This window comes from Meleagris gallopavo, chromosome 5 (genome assembly GCF_000146605.3).
Source record: "Meleagris gallopavo isolate NT-WF06-2002-E0010 breed Aviagen turkey brand Nicholas breeding stock chromosome 5, Turkey_5.1, whole genome shotgun sequence".
Taxonomy (NCBI): Eukaryota; Metazoa; Chordata; class Aves; order Galliformes; family Phasianidae; genus Meleagris; species Meleagris gallopavo.
Genome location: NC_015015.2, coordinates 10,172,670 through 10,190,724, shown reverse-complemented (window position 1 = coordinate 10,190,724; position 18,055 = coordinate 10,172,670). Strand labels below are relative to the sequence as shown.

Here is an 18,055-nt window from a genome sequence, read left to right as displayed (position 1 = left end):
TCTTGTCACGGTAGTCGTGCAGAGCTTCCCCTCTCTCCAGAATGTTACCTTGGTTTCTCTCTCCTGTGCTCTACTCTCCATTGATCTGCACCTAGTGAAATTGCCTAGCATTTGTCTGTAGTTATGATCCTTTGAAACAAGACATTCACAGATTGAATGACTGAAAACTCACTAGAGTTGATGCAGTTTCTGTTTGCAACCACAAACTGCCCAGTGGTGTTCAGAACTTTGCTAAATGTTATTTCAAAAATGCATGAGTACTGCCCAGTACTGCTTTGGAGCACAGCCACATCAGTACTTACTTTAACAGTTTCACTGAGTAGCCAGTTGGATTCAGCTTCTGCTGTCAGTCCGGAGATATCCTAGCTGCACAGACAAGGAAATGTGCTAAAAGTTGGTTTGTTATGTGATGCTCAGAAGGTTTCTCATCATTTTTACTTGGTTATAACCTTTGACATTTTTGGAAATAATAATTATTAAGCTGAGTTCTCCACTTTCTTTTATCCAAGACTGTTATCTCAAAATTCAGATTAGCCAAAATGGGATCGTGTCTCCTGCTGTGACTCGGTTGCTTCAGAAAGCTCTCTGTTAACTGAAAACCCAGTGACAAGTCAGCTTATGTGTTTTGTTTGGATAAATACATTTATGCAATTTCAGCTTGTGTGTTTTGTTTGGATGAATACGTTTATGCTTCCTGTGAGAATTAATATTAGTAGGCACTAATAAATGCTTCCTGGTTCAGGCCTGAAGCCTTTAATTTCTGACATTACAGAAAACCTGAGCCCAAAGTATATGCTGTATCCATTTTGGGGGGAAAATGAATAAAAAAACAAATGACACAGAACTCATCTTTTGTACAGTTAAAGCACTGACATAGGAGCGCTACATATCATGGCAACTCCACTGTGATTGCGCGTTCAAGGTCCAAGTGAGTATAAACTGGAAACATTGAACTTGGTTGTGACACTTAATGCTGTTGAAAAACAGGTTTCATTTGGGGTGTCTGTGATTTGCTTTGTCAAATTCTTACTTTTCCCTTGTGATTGGATATGAAATTGCAGCAATGAAATTGCTCAGAGAAACCTATGAACTATGAAAAGAGATTTCATGGGTTTAGGGAGTTTAGTTCAAGGAGTGGGAGCTCAAGTGATTTTTTGTCTTATACCTTCTGGGGCTGTGAGGGACACAGAGTGGGCTTGGGAAAGCACAAGCAATGAATAATTGGCTCAGAGGCCAAAAACTTTGTGTTCTTTGATCATGGGGCAGTTTTACTCGGCCCCTGGCCTGTTGTCCGTCCAGAGAACCATAGAACCATAGAATCACAAGGTTGGAAACAACCTGCAAGATCATCTAGTCCAACTGTCCTCCCACTACCATTGCTACCACAAGCTACTAAACCTCTTAGCTCTTAGCTTCTCATCCAGACGCCTCTTGAACACTACCAGGGTCAGTGACTCCACCACCTCCCTTGGCAGCCCATTCCAGTGTCTAACTACTCTCCGAGAGAACAAGTTTCTTGTTATGTCTACCCTAAACCTCCTCTGGTACAACTTGTGGCCATGTTCCTCGGGTCCCCTCCTCATCACAACCTCCCTTCCTGAAGTTGTAGAGTGCAATGACGTCTTCTCTGGGCCTCCTCTTCTCCAGACTAAGCAATCCCAGCTCCCACACACACTCCTCATAAGGCTTGTGCTTCAGACACCTCACCAGTGTCATTGCCCTTCTCTGGACACATTCCAGGGCCTCAATTATTAAAGCAGTAAGCTTTAATAGCAAAGTCAGGCTCAGCCTTATCTGACACCAATGTCCATGCCCCTGCCTGTTATCCTCAGGAGTGCGAGCTGCTAATGCTGCTGCTGATGTTCCCTCCTAGAGTAAAGAGGTTTATGTGGTGGGTGCACAGCACACCCCATATAAGGGTATGCAATGCTAAGTAAGAAAACTGTAAATACACTTAAAAGAGCAATATCTAATTTCAAAAAGACATTGCAAAGAACAACAACAAAGTAATTTAATCTACTCAACCTGTAATGTGGCATGCCAGCAGACCACAGAGACATGAGGTGAGAGTCTCCGTTCAGGAATGTAATTCTGTCAGGACATACTGAACTTTTAAACAGTTTCTTACCGTCAGGTGTGCATAGGCTTAAGTGCTTTCCTGAAGTGAAGTCTAAGAAATGTACACCTTGATCTTACTAATAATTACTTAATAATGTTGGGTTTGTTTGGCTCTAAATCATGCTTTCCATTTGAGTAGGGTTTGATGTTTCAAATGAAATATTTACTGACCCTTGGCATCAGCAGCTTTCCCTTTGTGCCTTTGTGGATTTCTGTAGAGCATCATTCTCGCTGAAGGTCTGCTCTCCTTAGGGTGTGCCTTATTAATTTCTATTTGCATTACTAAGAGGCTGGCTCATGCACTGAGAAGAATTTTTTTTTTTCCAGGAGTAATATTTGTGGTCTTGTATCTATTCCCAAGTGGGATTCCTTCATTGAACTTCAAGACATAATATAGACATATTTCACAAGTTTTCCATTTCCTTATATAAGTCATCTGTGCCAATCAAGGAATTAATCCAATCAATTACATTTTTTTTCTTTTATGGAATGTGTACTGAGGTATGGTTATAATTTACATTTTTTCTATCTCTCAGATTTTGGATTCTATCTCACTTTGTTTTGGACAGTGTTGTCTGAACTCAGCTTGCCTGGATTATAGATGAGCTGTTATCTCACTTTACATGAACGCACCCTTTAAAGCACTAAAGAATGCTACACGAGAAATCCTAAATCTGTAGTTCTGATACGTATTATGTAATTTGTGGGAAATAATGGAAAACAAAGAAAAACAAGCAAAGTAAGAAAAAGTGGTGTTTCCTTAGTTTTTAGATTAAGTGAGACTTAGAGGAAGGCATTCTATTATTCTATGACTTTTCTACTCTATTAGAAGAAAAACATAAGACATTCTTTAATATAGCCAAAGAATGAGAAATTAAGACTGAAATTGTACTGTCAGCTTCTGTGGATTAAGGTCAAATATCAAGAAAAATAGAGAATAGAATATATTCATTCATAAATTTATAAGTGAATTGTAGTTATAATCAAGTCAAGGAAATAAAATAAGAAACCAAGAATTAAAAAAAAAAGACTGTACTTACATTGGTGACATATTCAATATCCTTCCAAATATTACATTCCCTGGGAAAATCTGCCAATTCTAAAAAATTATCCACTACCACTTGGCCAATCAAGTCATGCCTGGAAAATCTGTCAAAGTCATAGACAGAGAAATGGAGCTTCCGTGCATTCAGATCATTGTATGGAACAGTAAATAAAAAAACTTCATCAAAAACTGGATTGAGGGTCTTTCTGTGCACTTTAGTCTGGTGTTTTGTTTTCCTATCGGGAAGTAGATATATCTTCACATACGGATCTGAAGTTCCAGAGAAGTCTTTTGCTGGCAGGTTGATGGCCTTGTGTATCTTCACTATCAGCTGCTCTAAATCACAGTCATATTTCAGAATGAAGTTCAGTTTTCCACATGCCTTGCTATTACTCCTCCGGCCATCATCTGTGTCCACAGATCTCTGTTTATAAAGCTCTGGCTTAATGCGGCCAATTCCAGTCAGTTGCTCCTGTTTCTGAACCTGCTGAATGTTGAAGTCGGGATTGGAGAGGTTGAGCTGTCTTCGGATTGAGTTATGCCTTAAGTGAAAACAAAAGAAATAGGTTGGGTTGACGATCATAAGAATCTGTGCACACAGCAAAGATCCTCTTTTCATTTAACATGTTTTCTTAATGTACATCGGCAGTGTCAGATTTTTACTTGCATAATGTTATAAAACATGATAATTAATTCTCTCAATCTAGTGGCATAAACTCTCCAAATTTGGCTGAAGAATGTAACAAACTCAAATTCATTGCCATTGCAAATCTACTGTATTACAGTCTATTGGCAGTAACTGCTATCAGTTACCATTTTCTGCAGAATCCTCTGGATTAATGCCTATGAAAATAGGTCATTACAGGCCAGATCCTATTACAACTGACATACCCACTGAGCTTGGTGATTTCTAGTGTTAAGATAAAGATGAACAAAGAAGATACTTCTTCACAGCTCTCCATTTCAGTGACTTATTGATCTCCACTACTACCTCATTGTTAAGTGAACTGTTCTGGCCTGAAATTATTTGCTGATCCTCCCATTAGTTGTTTCTTTTTGTTTTTCACTCACTCATGACTGATGTAATGAGCTCTGAAATACTTAGGGTGCAAAGCTCCTTTAATTTCATTACTCCAAGGAGAGAAAGTTGTTTTATCTTCAGTCCAGTGAGATTTATTACCTGGATTCACTCTTTTATTGTGATTGAAATTTCCACTTCATGAGATAACAGAAATCAATCTGCAACCACTGCAGGGGTGAATCACTTTCAGGGATGTGAAAGCTGGATTAGGTAAAATCCTAATCTTATGAGTTGGATTCTACTTTATTGTCCTATTCATATGCAGCAATTGTTCAGTATATTGGAGTACCATGAATTGTGGTTGAATATAAAAGGATAAAGTGGAAAATGCTGACATAGGTTTAAGTTAAAACTATTTATATTGAATGTAATCAACAATAGTTACTTAGCTACTGCTGTTCTTTTATTCCTTCTAAATGTGTGTTTATGCATGTGCAAATCCCCTTATAAACTACCCTCATATTTTTTCTGTTGTATAATAAATACATAATTTTATAGGTATGCATATGTAATTGACATGAAAAAATATTATCAAGTCACAGAAGAAAATGTATGCTGTTCAACTGTAAGTTCCTCAGAGCAGTGGGAGGTGCAGAATATCTTTGGAGGAGTACAAAGGAGGGAATGCTTCCTTGCTGAAGTCTTAACAAGGAATTGTAGCAGAGGTAGGTGCCTAGTCTCTGTGGCCACACAGGAGAGTTATGCAAGGAAGGAGAGGAAGGAGCAGAGACAAAGATGAACAAACCAAGGGTGTGATACAATGAAGATGGGCCCCTTCTGTTTTCTGGAAGAGTCTTTTGAAGAAGACCTGGGCAAACATATGAGGTAATGAATGAGAATGTAATGAGCGATGCCTACTATCAACAAACAGAATAGTGAGGAGACCTGGGCAAGTCATTTCCTTGTGGGCATAGAGACAGACTAGGAACAGCTGGCAGAAGAACAAACTGCAGAAATTCACAGAAGTGAAGACGTGGCTTGTGCACTGAAGATGCTGAGGAGCGTTCTGTTACAGATTGGGATTGCGGCTGTTTCTTGTGAGATGACTATACTGTGGTGATACTGCGCATTTGTCATTTGACCAAATGTCAGAATTGCTAGCCTGATGTAGAAGAGTTCCTATATTTGACTCAATGATTTCACGATACCAAAGACACATATGAGAGTTCTTGGTTTTAGATGTTGGATATGAATCTTCTGTTATTAATGAATCTCATATCGTGCTTATTTCCTAGCACTTTGTAAACAGAGCAGCACCAGCCCTGTAGTTCTGGGGTATCAGTTTTGAGTCAGAATTCAGCCTTGCATGCGGTAGAGTGTAAACTGAGCATCTGTAATTACAGCTTTGACCTCCTCAGAGATTCCTACATCAAAATGAGCCCATTCTTAAACTAATCTAAAGAGAAAAAGCACTTGGAGGTTTTGGTTCACAGCATTAATGCTGTGTTGGGATCTTCTCCAATTCTGCAACATATGTTTTGCACTACTGGCAATTCCTGAACTGGCTGAGAGCTGCTGTCCTTTTACCCAGATGACCAGAAAAGAAGCTACTAGGAAACTCTTGGACGACAGCTGTACCTTCTCCAGCTAGACTTAGAAATTTATTGACTGGCTCTCTACACATTGATCCTTTCTCTTACTATGTGAAGCTTAATCCTTTTATCATCTGTGCACAAACAGTCACACCCTGCTTGTTTCCTGTTCCCTCCTGGGTTAATTCTCCTGTTCCTCTGGAGTCTTCATTGACTCTTGTTCAGTCACTTTCACCCCCACAGTTACAATTGTGGCTAAAATCTATGACTTTAAATCCTTTCTCTAACTCTTGCAAGTGTTTCATTAGCTTGCCCTACGTTTCTTCGTTAGCTGTTTTAAAAATTTTTGAGGAGACGTTACTGAGTGCTCAGCACTGCTAAGTGCAAATGGATATGCTTTACAAGCTAAACATAGGCTGTTATGGTGCTTTAAGGCACCCACTTCTCTGGCTGCTGACAGAGAGGCACAAATGAGGCAGTAGTTGACACAGTAGTGGAATATCATTGTGATCCTGTGCTTTTAATCTTGTGCACCTTGATAATTTTACATATTTTTTTAAAAAAAGAACATGACAAGTAATTATGAATTCGTAGTAGACCAGCATACCAGATAATCAAGCTGTAATTCTTTGGCTATATCCATATTCATTAATACTAGAGATAAATTGAAGTTACTGACCGAGTAGAAGAGGTTGGTTCAGTGATCTGACGATGCATTCGTGCATTGTGTGCACAGTTTTCCTTTGTCCCCACCTGAGCATCTAATGGAATATCAGGAGATGTGTGGCTGATCTTCATGGAGGACTCTGGGTAGGTTGTTGGCTGACCAAGATAATCCTCGCTGTAATCATGGTCATTGGTCTCTGTATCTGTGTAGTTCAGGGACTCTTGTTTCTCTTTGTTCCCAAATGGCAGGCCACGCTCTCGCCAAGGAATCCAGCAAAGCTTCCAGGACACGAACAGGGACACACCAAACAGAGCAAGACCACAGGCTGTGACAACTAAGGAAAGCAAGCTTATTGAGATATCTGCAAACAAGAACACATGTATGTCATGTTTAGTGCTTTTTGTTAGGAAGTCTGTATCTCTAAGACATAGAATAAGACAGAGAAGTAAATATCTCTAGATTGCAGGTCTTCAAAAATTAAATTCTGATTGGTGCAGCAATCACAAAATAGGAACATATTACATTTTCTATTCTTTAATTTTTTTTTTCCACTAAGAAAAGAACAAACTTGTTTTGAACTTCAGTGTAAAACTCATTTTGATAGAACTGAGTTTATATTTTCCTTTCAAACGCTAAGTGTATTGAAGGGCCTTTCTAAATATAAAAAAAGGCTGTCTACTTCATCACTCAGCTTTCTACTGGTGAAGAAGTAATACCTGCAATACATTTTTTTCCTTTTATTTTCCTTTTGAGTGGTGCAGTTTCCTCCATATTGTTTACCAATTCTTACTACCTTCTCTTCTAGAGACTGTTAGACACTTTCACAATCAAAAACATGTGCACATGCATACATGGATTTTTTTAGGTATTCAACTAAAGTATCTTGTGTTATTATTAGTTATTTTCCTCCTAATCCTAGACTCATTCTTATATTTGCAAATGATTATTGATTATGAATACATGTCCTGCTGTTCATCATTTAGTTTAGATACTAATATCTCTTCAAAACTGAGATTTTTAACTTTGAAGGCTCTTTACTCCGCTTCCAAACTTCTGGTATAAAAGGAGTGCAGAGATGACTCTCGAGTTGTTTTTCTCCACGTTCCTAGCATTATCCTACTCCATAATCACATGAACAGACTTAATTTACAACTAGGAGAGACTTTTCTGTTTTGTTTTGTTTTTAGTTGCATGTTAGGAAAATGACTCAGTGGAGCAGCTGCTTTTATGGCTACAGTGTTTTTGAAATTAGTTTCTCTGTGGATTACAGAATAGATCACACTTTAACCACAGTATGAATTCTGTTTTACAGCCTCAAATTATAAACAACCTTATCAAAGCCATTTTTCGTACTGCTTTATATATTTAGAATATCAGCCTGCATCTCTATAGGTAAGAGCTAGCCTAGATTTTAAAAGGGTGGCATGAGGTTGAAAGGTTGCTCTTAGCAGGACAATTATTTAAGTATGGCTACTCAGACAAAACAGCCTCAGTTAATTGGAACAAAGAATATTTTTTTAAGTGAAAAAGTCAGTAGACTCAGCCCCTGATGCGAGTCATTCTCACTAGCCAGACAGATTAAATTTCTGAGTGGAGAGTGACGCTCCAATTAGCTTCATGCAGGAGTTGTCCAGTTTATTTTGCACACTGAAAACCAATTTTAAATATTTTTAGCCAGAATTGTCTTTTCTGTCTTTCTCCCAGTATAAAGACAAAGTTCATTGGCAGTGGGGATAGCATAGCATCTACCTACAGTTACAGCAAAGGGTTTCAGAGCTAAAATTAATTAAAGAAATTCCTCCCATGCATAAAAGGCAATGTGGGAGAAAGTAGAACAATAGTTCCTGATATTTTTGGAATATTTACCAGTAAACAAGCCTGGCAGTGGAGGCAGAGACAACTTCTCCATATGATTAAAAGGCAGAGGAACTGGGATGCAGTAGTGAAGGAGGACTGAGATAGTATGCTGAAGAATACAAGATGTAAGGGGTCCATAACATCGCTTGGTTTTGCTAACTCAAAAGGAAGTCGCAAATAGCATCGCTTAGTTTAACCTTTTGCTAACTCAAGGGGAATTTATTGCTTAGAGGAATTTAGTGCTTAGAGGAATCTATTGTTTAGTTTAACCTTTTGCTTACTCAAGGGGAATTTATTGCTTAGTTTAACCTTTTGCTGGCCCAAGCATATTCTAAAAAAGGGAGCCTTCTCAAGTCAGTAGAAAGGGCCCCTAAGAAAGCAATAGAAAGGGAAGATAAGCAGGATAAGAAATTGCTGAGGCATGCAGGGCGGAAAAAGAGCTCAGAACTGGGACATGGCGAGACATGGTCTGACTTCATCCCGGAATGACCACCGAATGGGGAGGAAGACGTTGAGCCTTCATCCACTGGAAGCTAATGTGCATGCCCTAGGGAGGGGGACAGTATGTAAATGAATTCCCAGAGAAGTAATGAATATGTCAATAGGTCTTGGGTAATACTGCTGAATATGTATGGCTTGGCTTATAAATGTATCGAGATTCCACTCTCTGGTGTGCAAGCTAGGAGGAGTGATTCTCCTTGCTCCCAGCGCGTGGCGCAGTGCTGAAATAAATGTATCTGCTCTTATAACCTTACGTGGGTTAGAGAGTTTGATTCTGCAAATCAGGAACTTCAGAATAAAGTAATTTGTCTTAGATTCCCTGGAGGAAATACACTAGATGTCTGCAAAAAGGTTGCTTTTTCAAAGAACTAATTGGTGTAAATGATCCAGCATTGAAGGAAATGAAAAACTGGGAGCTATCAGAAGGAGACAAAAGATTACAAGGTGAGAACTGAACAAGAGACTGCTGAATGCTAAGTATGTGTGAAGGTGAGGAAAAATTTGAAAGTCAGATCAACAGTTCCCTACCTTGAGAATTATGTTAGCAGCAAACACAGCCATCTAGAGAACTGACATCATGAGTAAAAAAAAACAATAGCAGCATAAACTACATTTCATTCAGAGAGTTTGAAAAGTTTTAATAATATGATTCCTCATTTAACAGAGTAACAGTGAGAACCCTCACCTCATGACTTCCAGAGAAGATGGCTAATAAAGTTTAGGTGACTTGCCAATATGCAGAATAAGAAGTGATAAATCCTCATCATCTTGGTTTTACTTCTGACTCTTTAGGTAGAAACCATGTTTTTTTGGTGTGGATGTTTTATTTCTGTCAGTGGAAGAAGGATGATCACATACCCATCTTAGTGCTATGAAAGAGAGTGGGACTGAAGGGCTCAAAACTATTACCTTTCACTGGCCACTAATTTTCAGCTATTACCCTCCTGGCTAGCAATTTGCAGTAGCAGGCCAAGTCCAGTTCAGATAGCTGAGGTCAGTGCAGTGTCAAGCAAAGAGGTTTTTTCCTGTATTCTGGAGTTGCTTTTACACGTAAATTCTTCACAGACACTCATAAGTAGGGAAAAAGGGATTCAAAATGTAAACATATATATACATATATAAATATATTTGTTTCGTAGTAACAGCATTTGTGGGACAACCAGGGGATCGGGCTTAGCCAGAATGGGTTCATGAAAGGCATGTCCTGCTTGACCAACCCGATCTCCTATGATCAAGGGATCCATCTGACAGATGAGGGAAAGGCAGTTGATGTAGTCTATGTAGACTTCAGCAAAGCCTTTGACACTGTCTCCTACTGTATTCTCCAGGAGAGGCTGGCAGCCTGTGGCTTGGATAGGTACTGTGTAAAGAACTGATTGGATGGTTGGGCCCAGAGAGTGGTGATGAATGGAGTTAAATCCAGCTGGTTACCAGTCACAAGTGGTGTTCCCCAGGGGTCGTTATTAGGGCATGTCTTATTGAATATCTTTATTGATGACCTGGATGAGGGCATTGAGTGCACCCTCAGTAAGTTTGCAGATGACACCAAGTTGGCTGCAAAGTGTTGATCTGCCTGGGAGTAGCAAGGCCCTACAAAGCAAGCTGGATAGGCTGGATAGCTGGGCTGAGGCCAGTGGGGTGAAAATCAACAAGAACAAGTGCTGAGACCTGCACTTTGGCCACAACAACCCCAGGCAATGCTACAGGCTTGGAACAGAATGGCTGGAAGACCGTGTAGAGGAAATGGACCTGGGGCTATCAATCAGTGCTCAGCTGAACATGAGCCAGCAATGTGCCCAGGTGGCCAAGAAGGCCAATGGCATCCTGGCTTGCATCAGAAACAGTGCTGGCAGCAGGAGCAGGGAAGTGATTATCCCTCTGTACTCAGCATTGGCGAGGCTGCACCTTGAGTACTGTGTCCAGTTTTGGGCCCCTCACTATAAGAAAGACACGGAGGCCCTAGAGCATGTTCACAGAAGGGCAACTAAGGTGGTGAGAGGTCTGGAGCACAAGTCTTATGAGGAGCAGCTGAGGGAACTGGGATTATTTATTCTGGAGCAGAGGAGGCTCTGGGGAGACCTTATAGCTCTCTACAAATTCCTGGAAGGAGGTTCTGGTGAGGTGGGAGTCAGCGTCTTCCCATGTGACTTGCAATAGGACTAGAGGGAATGGCCTCAAGTTGTGCCAGGGGAGACTCGTTTGGATGTTTGGGAATACTTCTTCTCCGAAAGAGTGGTCAGGCACTGGAATGGGCTGCACAGAGATATGGTGGTATCACCGTCCCTGGAGGTGTTCAAGAAACATTTAGATGTTCTACTGAGGGACGTGGTTTAGTGGGAAATATTGGTAATAGGTGGACGGTTGGACTGGATGATCTTGGAGGTCTTTTCCAACCTTGGTGATTCTATGATTCTGTGATTCTGTGACATAAACATTTTAGCTTTGATTATTAAGAAATGCTCTTATGTAAGCAGAATATTTTGTCTGTAATTCAGGTAAGTGACTTCATATTGAGATGATTTATTAAGAGCAATCAAAATAACATGTGAGCACAACACTCAAAAGTATTGAATAAATGATGAATAAAACTGATCAGTTTCTATGATAATATTTAACTTTCTTCCTCCTACGTTAAATTTGTTCTGTAAAATTTCTTCTTGCTTGCCTGCACATCTATTTCCTCAAAAAAGATCTGGACTGCATTAATGCAAAATTCCTTGGCAATTTAGCTGACATATCACAATCATAGAATCATAGAATCATAGAATGGCCTGGGTTGAAAAGGACCACAATGATCATCAAGTTCCAACCCCCCTGCTATGTGCAGGGCTGCCAACCACCAGACCAGGCTGCCCAGAGCTACATCCAGCCCAGCCTTGAATGCCTACAGGGATGGGGCATCCATAACCTCTCGGGCAACCTGTTCCAGTGTGTCACCACCCTCTGTGTTAAAAACTTCCTCCTAATATCTAACCTAAACCTCCCGTCTCAGTTTAAAACCATTCCCCCTTGTCCTATCACTATCCATCCTTGTAAACAGCTGTTCCCCCTGTTTATATGCTCCCTTCAAGTACTGGAAGGGAGCATATAAACATGTATAAGCATATAATCTGGAGGCCCCTCCAGATGGGGCCTCACAAGAGCTGAGTAGAGGAGGACAATCACCTCCCTCTCCCTGCTGGCCACCCCTTTTTTAATTCAGCCCAGAGCACAGTTGGCCTTCTGGGATGCAAGCGCACACTGCCGGCTCATGTCCAGCTTCTTGTCCACCAGGACCCTCAAGTCCTTCTCCAGTAGGACTGCTCTCAAGGGCTTCTTCTCCCAGTTTGTATAAACACCTGGAATTTGCCCCGGCCCAAGTGCAACACCTTGCACTTGGCTTTATTGAACCTCATTAGGTTTTCATGGGCCTATGCATGGCTTCCCTTCCTTCCAATGTATCGTCTGCAACGCTCAGTTTGCTGTTGTCTGCAAAAATGTCTTTACTGATCTAAGAGCTGGCCAAGTGAGCTGCAAGTTAGCATTCCAGAGATTCTTAGAATTGAGAGGAGTCATGTCTTCAAGGACTTGCATTTTTCTTTCTGACATTTTATGGCTGTATCTATCTAGGAATTATATACATTATGTTCTTCTTGTGACAATGAACACTTCCATTTTTTAAGAAATAAAAATACAAATAAAACAAAATAATAAAAGTTGTCATGACAACGTAGTTGCATGAATAAAGGAGTGTACCCAAACTACACACTGGGTTATAGAAATGAGTATTGAAGGTCTGATGTCAGTACATACCGAAGTTTTTATACTGGTTGTACTGTAGTTGACTGCAGAGATAAATTCAAAGCTTTACAACCACTGATCTAAATACTTCTTCAATGTTACAATATCTAAAAAAATAAAAAAAAATCAGGAAAATCAAAACAATGCATTTCAACATTAATTTACTACCCTATCAGTGAAGTAACCACAGGCATGCTGCTCTTTGAATCTGAGGCGTCAGACTGAGTTCACAGAGGTGATGTAAATTGCTGCTAGTGACTGCTGAAAATGAACGTATTAAATGCTCTTAAATTTCTGAAGTAAAATTGTACAGAACTATACCTGGAGAAATGTGGCCACATCAAAGGGTTAAAGGGGGACACTGAATAAATCAATGGATGTGAAAGGTGAGATGTTACTGAGAACTTGTTAGACTTGGAGAGAAAACAAATCTTTAGTGGGCAACGGATGGGGGACAAAAGACAAAGATAACAGCTACATATCATCTTATGTATTGTTATCTTCCAACTTGGCAAATCACTTGTACTTTCCTGTCAGCAATACCCATAGCTGTTTATTCTGGAAAAAAAAAAACAACAAACAGATTATGATGATATATAAATGACAAAGAGCCACATCAATAACTAACTCATTAAGACTAGAAATTCTGGCAGCTGCCAAGGTTAAGATGCTCTAGCTTTTAAGGAAAAAAAAAGCTTATTTTTGCCCTCACATCTGTACGTAATAAGAGAGACATTTCTTAATTAACACATTTCTTCAGAAAGGACTGTTCAGTCAGAATTTAATTTGTTTTTCATTCATTTTGACATGAAGGGTCAAGATACAAACATTGTAGTATTTCAGGGTTTTAATGCTGGTAGTAACTTAACTGAACACTTTAGCTTTGCATGTATCTAGAGGTTTTAAAAGCTGCAAGAAACATCACAGTACATTTAACATCTAAGTAAAGCAGGAAGTGATTTTATTTTAGATGTTTAAGAAATCTTTTGCACAGAGACTTTTTGCGCAAGAAAGGAAGCATCCACTTTTGAGCTCCAGAGAATCTCTGGTTAGCAAAAGTATTGGAAACTCTTATATATCATACAAAAAGTCACTTATTGCAATGACTGCTTGTTCAAATCTATTTACCACTATCAATCACTGTGAAAAAAAATAGTATTATTTTAATGTACCTAAAAAAAAATAGTTCAGTATTTAAGAAATTAGCACATAATATCTTAAAAGGGAATTCATTACAGTGACCCCAGGCATACAGAAAGAAATCCTCTGTGCACCTTGAATTGCCTGAGTTTGACTAGCAGCTAGATGCAAGCTTAGTGTACTCCCAGGATTGGGATTATTCCAGAATAAGTGATTAAGATAAGGTGTCTTCTAACACCTTTCTTGTCAAAATCTTCATTCTTTGATGCAAAATGCATTCATCATTACTGTTAATTAGCTGGCAACATCAACTGATTTCAAATATCATACAAATATGGAAAGTAATACAACTCTAGATACTTAAGAGAAAAATGTAATTTAAAAGAATCTTGAGAGAAATATGTAAGCTACTGTTTTTCAGATTTTGTGTCTTAACAGATAAGTGACGTTGTATCTGAGACATTCATTCCTTCTGTGTTGCTGTGTGGGCACGTAATTCTTACTCTCTGAAAGCTACATTTACACACATGAGTTTTTGGCCCATGATATGCAACATTGCAGATGTTTCTGTTGGTGATAATGTTCTAGTATGCATTTTTTTTCCCTGAAGAGACATTTTTAAAGCCAACACTTGGATAACACCAAGACCCATTTGTTTTAGTAAGGGAAAAAATATTTTTTTGTATGTTTACAGACATCTTCCTGGTAGTTCTAAGTTTATCGTACACAACCAGAATAAATTCTTTCTAATAGACAGCTGCAAAATAAAATGGAAACAGGTTAAATTCCATTCTGAGTATCAGCTATAGCTGTGTTCTTGCTTCTTTCCACACTTGAATGGGTAAACTCCCTGAGACTAGGTCAGCTCATCCAATTTCCTTCAAGAAGAAACTGTTGCTTCAACTGACTGTTTTCTGACTCTTTAAACAGTATAAATCCTGTAGGGATTTCATTGATAGTGACCACTTCAAGCATTTTAATGATAATACAAAAATATAGTGCAGACTGTGAATATGCGTGCACTCTGTATTTGCTCCAGGTCTCAGCTCAAGAAACCTCCTTACTCACCACTGCTGTGTCTGGATTAATTCTGTTAGTCTGCGTGGGACATGCCTTAGCTGTGAGATGTGGACCAGCTGCTGAGATACAGTAAGGAACTGCTTTTTAGATGCTTACCAGTTGGGTTGTTGCTGTCTGACTCATACTACAGCTCAATTGTATGGAAGATGGGGAGACCATCACCATTTAACACAGAATGGTATTTTAAGGTAACATTGTTACTACATAACAAATCAGATGAAAAGAGGAGTACTTCAGCTCAGATAAAGTTCTGGTAGTTGTTACTTCCCAGATGGAACCTGTGTTTCACTTCTACTGCTCCTTCTTATTTCCATTGGTAAATGAATCAGGATTGCATAAATGTTAGCCACCAACTTGACTCCACAATGATAGGGAAGGAAAGCACTAATGCTTTCCCAGATGAGATGCATTTTAACATTTTTATTTTTTTACTGTCCCTACTTCTTAACTGTTATCCTTTAGCTTCCTGTTACAGTGTCCCATTGTTCTCTCCACACTGCCTGTGAGAAAGAGCTCAGATGTATCTAATCTGGTTGCTGTTCCATGGGCATGCATGTTCACTGCCTCTCCTGAACTCAGCATCCTTTCCCCCTGAAAAAACCGTTTGCAGTTACTGTGATTACTAGTTAATTTGCAGTTAGCATGAATTGAAGAAGAGATGTTTTGCTTTTTTCTTTGTTAGTTTGATCCTTCTGAAGGCACCACTGGCCCCACAATTCTGGTTACTTGAGTTCTCTTAGATTCCTGAAGCTTGATTAAGCTCTGTAAGAACAGAACACACTGCTCTTTGAAAACAGTGTGTGCAGAGAACAAGAAAAATCTCACTGAAATGCCCCTGTTCCAGACCTTTGCCTGGAATTCCCAGACACTTCAGAGCTTTGCCATAGTAAGCTTTCTGGAGGACAATTATAACTATCTTTATTTTGGCACTCAGAACCAAATATACTGGATATAATCTTTAATAACCAGCATGCCAGTAAAAGAGCTCTTGATTTTTTAAAGCTAATTCTTGTTTTCAACAACAGATTCTTAGCCTAAAAAAGAAAACAATTCACTCATTAAACATTGAGGTGATCTTCTCATACACCTGTTTCTATCAAATAGTATCAAAACATGTTACATAGGCATTCTTCTTCTAAGAAAAATCTACAACTAGGCAATGGTCCTAAGTTTCTTTATTAGGTAATTGTAGGAGCTTGAAAGATGCTAATGTCAGGAAAAGATAAAATGAATTTGATAGTCATCCCAGTCAAAGAGAAACTATACCGTGATAATCATATATTTCCCCCCCAAAAAAGAAATCTTTAATCCTCCTAGGAACAAAAATAGAAAAGAAAAAGAGAGATTTTGACAAGAGAGATTTTGACATTAACTAGAGAAGCTGGAATTGTATATGTCATTTACTCAAGAAGTAATTTCTATATTCTAGTTTTCTTAAAAAAAAAAAAAAGTGAGAATAATATAATATAAATGAGACTAAGAACTGGAATAAGTTTGCAATTTATTAACTTCTTGGCTGTCCTCTGAATGTACTCTGAATGCTCCCCTCAAGTCATACGTGTACATTTTATGAAATGTCCCTTATTAGAAAAGACAGAATAAATTGAAATAAGTAATTGAATTTCTTTCTGCTTGTGGAATTCACACAGTTGTATTAAATGTCCTTATGAATTAAAATTATTAAATTGGCAATTTTAATGGAAAATTTCTTCAGATCTTAGATTATCTTAGGTGAAAAAGAAAATGTCAGCTGTCTGCCTTTAAATAGTGTTGTCATTGTTTAAGAAAATCAAAGAACGCTCTTGAAATTTGCTAGAAAACATTAAAATTTTGCATGCACTCTCTACAAGCATCCAAACATACACAGTTGAAGCCACTGGGAGTAAATCTGAATCTGGCAAATGTTAATGGAATGTAAACAGACCAAAAATGTGTTTGAAAACCCTAATGGTTCTTTGAAGAATTGCTTGTAATGTTTTTCTATCCACATTACCAAGTAGCTGGTAGCACAAAGCTGTTAAATTATCAGTGGTTAAACTGTTTATCACTAAGCAGCTTTTTTCATCCTTCCATAAATATAAACGTTATTGAAATTTTTACATTTCAATATGTGGCATATTGCCACTGCATGCATTTTTACAAATGGACAAGAGAAACCAATATGCAGCACAGTTTTTCAAGGTGAAGTTGGGTGAATCAGTTAAAAAGTTACAGACGGAATTGGGATCTTCTGATTTTTAGTCTATCGACCTTTCCAGCTGCTTCTGTAAAGCAGCCTGCAGCTAGGTAGAAAGAGATGCACAGTTTAGTGATGTTGCTTAGTGCAAAAGGGGGATTATGACCAGTAAGCAGGTGATACATCTTTTCCAAATAATCTAGTTATAAATTAGTTAAATAATTGAGTTCTGGGGAAGCTGTTATCTCTGCAAATGCACCTGCCTTCTATTAGACAGTAGACGTATTGCCACTGCATGTAGAGTGCGACTGACAAAACGAACAGGTTTTGAAGAACAGAAGTGGTACTAACAGCTGAGAAGCTGTGTCATGATACTCTGGAACACTGCAGACTGGAGGATTGCTTATTGTAAATTCTTAAGTTGAAAAGCAAAAGATACTAGTAATCCTAAGAAGCCTGAAAAACAGCACAAAGCAGTTAGTATCAATGTCTATAATGACGTTAAAACAAACAAACAAAACAATAACAAAACAAACAAAAAAACAGAAGTTTTAATAAATGCAGTAATGTTAGAAGATCCAGGCAGAAAATCTAAACACTATTCATCTTTACTCTTATATTATTCTGATAGTAAAGATTTATAGTGGATTCATACTCTGTGTAATAAACCCCAACTACTCGGGGCACATAATATGTACGTGGAACTGCTACTGAATTTAATTGCCTCTTTTAACTTAGAATTTTGTAAATGTCAATGTTGCTATGCATTCTTCTAAAGCAAAATCTGAAGTAATGTTTTCTTATCAAAAGTCCATTTTACATAACAACTTTAATCTGATAATTGAATGGAAAATATCAAAATAATTAACTAAAATAAATGCAAGCTCCAAGATAAGCCAGAAATCCACCTATGGTATTTAGGCTTGTCTTCTCACTTGCACTAAGTGAAAGTCATACAAATAAGTTCCTGCATTATGATAGAACATATTTCTAATACTTTATGTACTTCTAGTGGCAATATTCATCATATCCAAACTCTTGCAGAGATTTTTAACTGGTGCTCACAGCAAAGAGAATC

General features: G+C 38.5%; 1 protein-coding gene across 1 annotated transcript in view; it reads right to left on the bottom strand.

Moving 5' to 3' along the window:
- Positions 1–222: 222 nt before the first annotated feature.
- SYT9 (synaptotagmin 9) overlaps positions 223–18,055 on the bottom strand; it is a 47,030-nt gene continuing 29,197 nt past the window's right edge. Inside the window, exons 2-4 of the mRNA XM_031553368.1 lie at positions 6,456–6,804; positions 3,159–3,705; positions 223–366 (exon numbers count right to left, since the gene is read on the bottom strand). Coding sequence (XP_031409228.1) covers positions 334–366; positions 3,159–3,705; positions 6,456–6,804 — 929 coding nt within the window. The 3' untranslated portion in view covers positions 223–333. The remainder of the gene's footprint in view (positions 367–3,158; positions 3,706–6,455; positions 6,805–18,055) is intronic.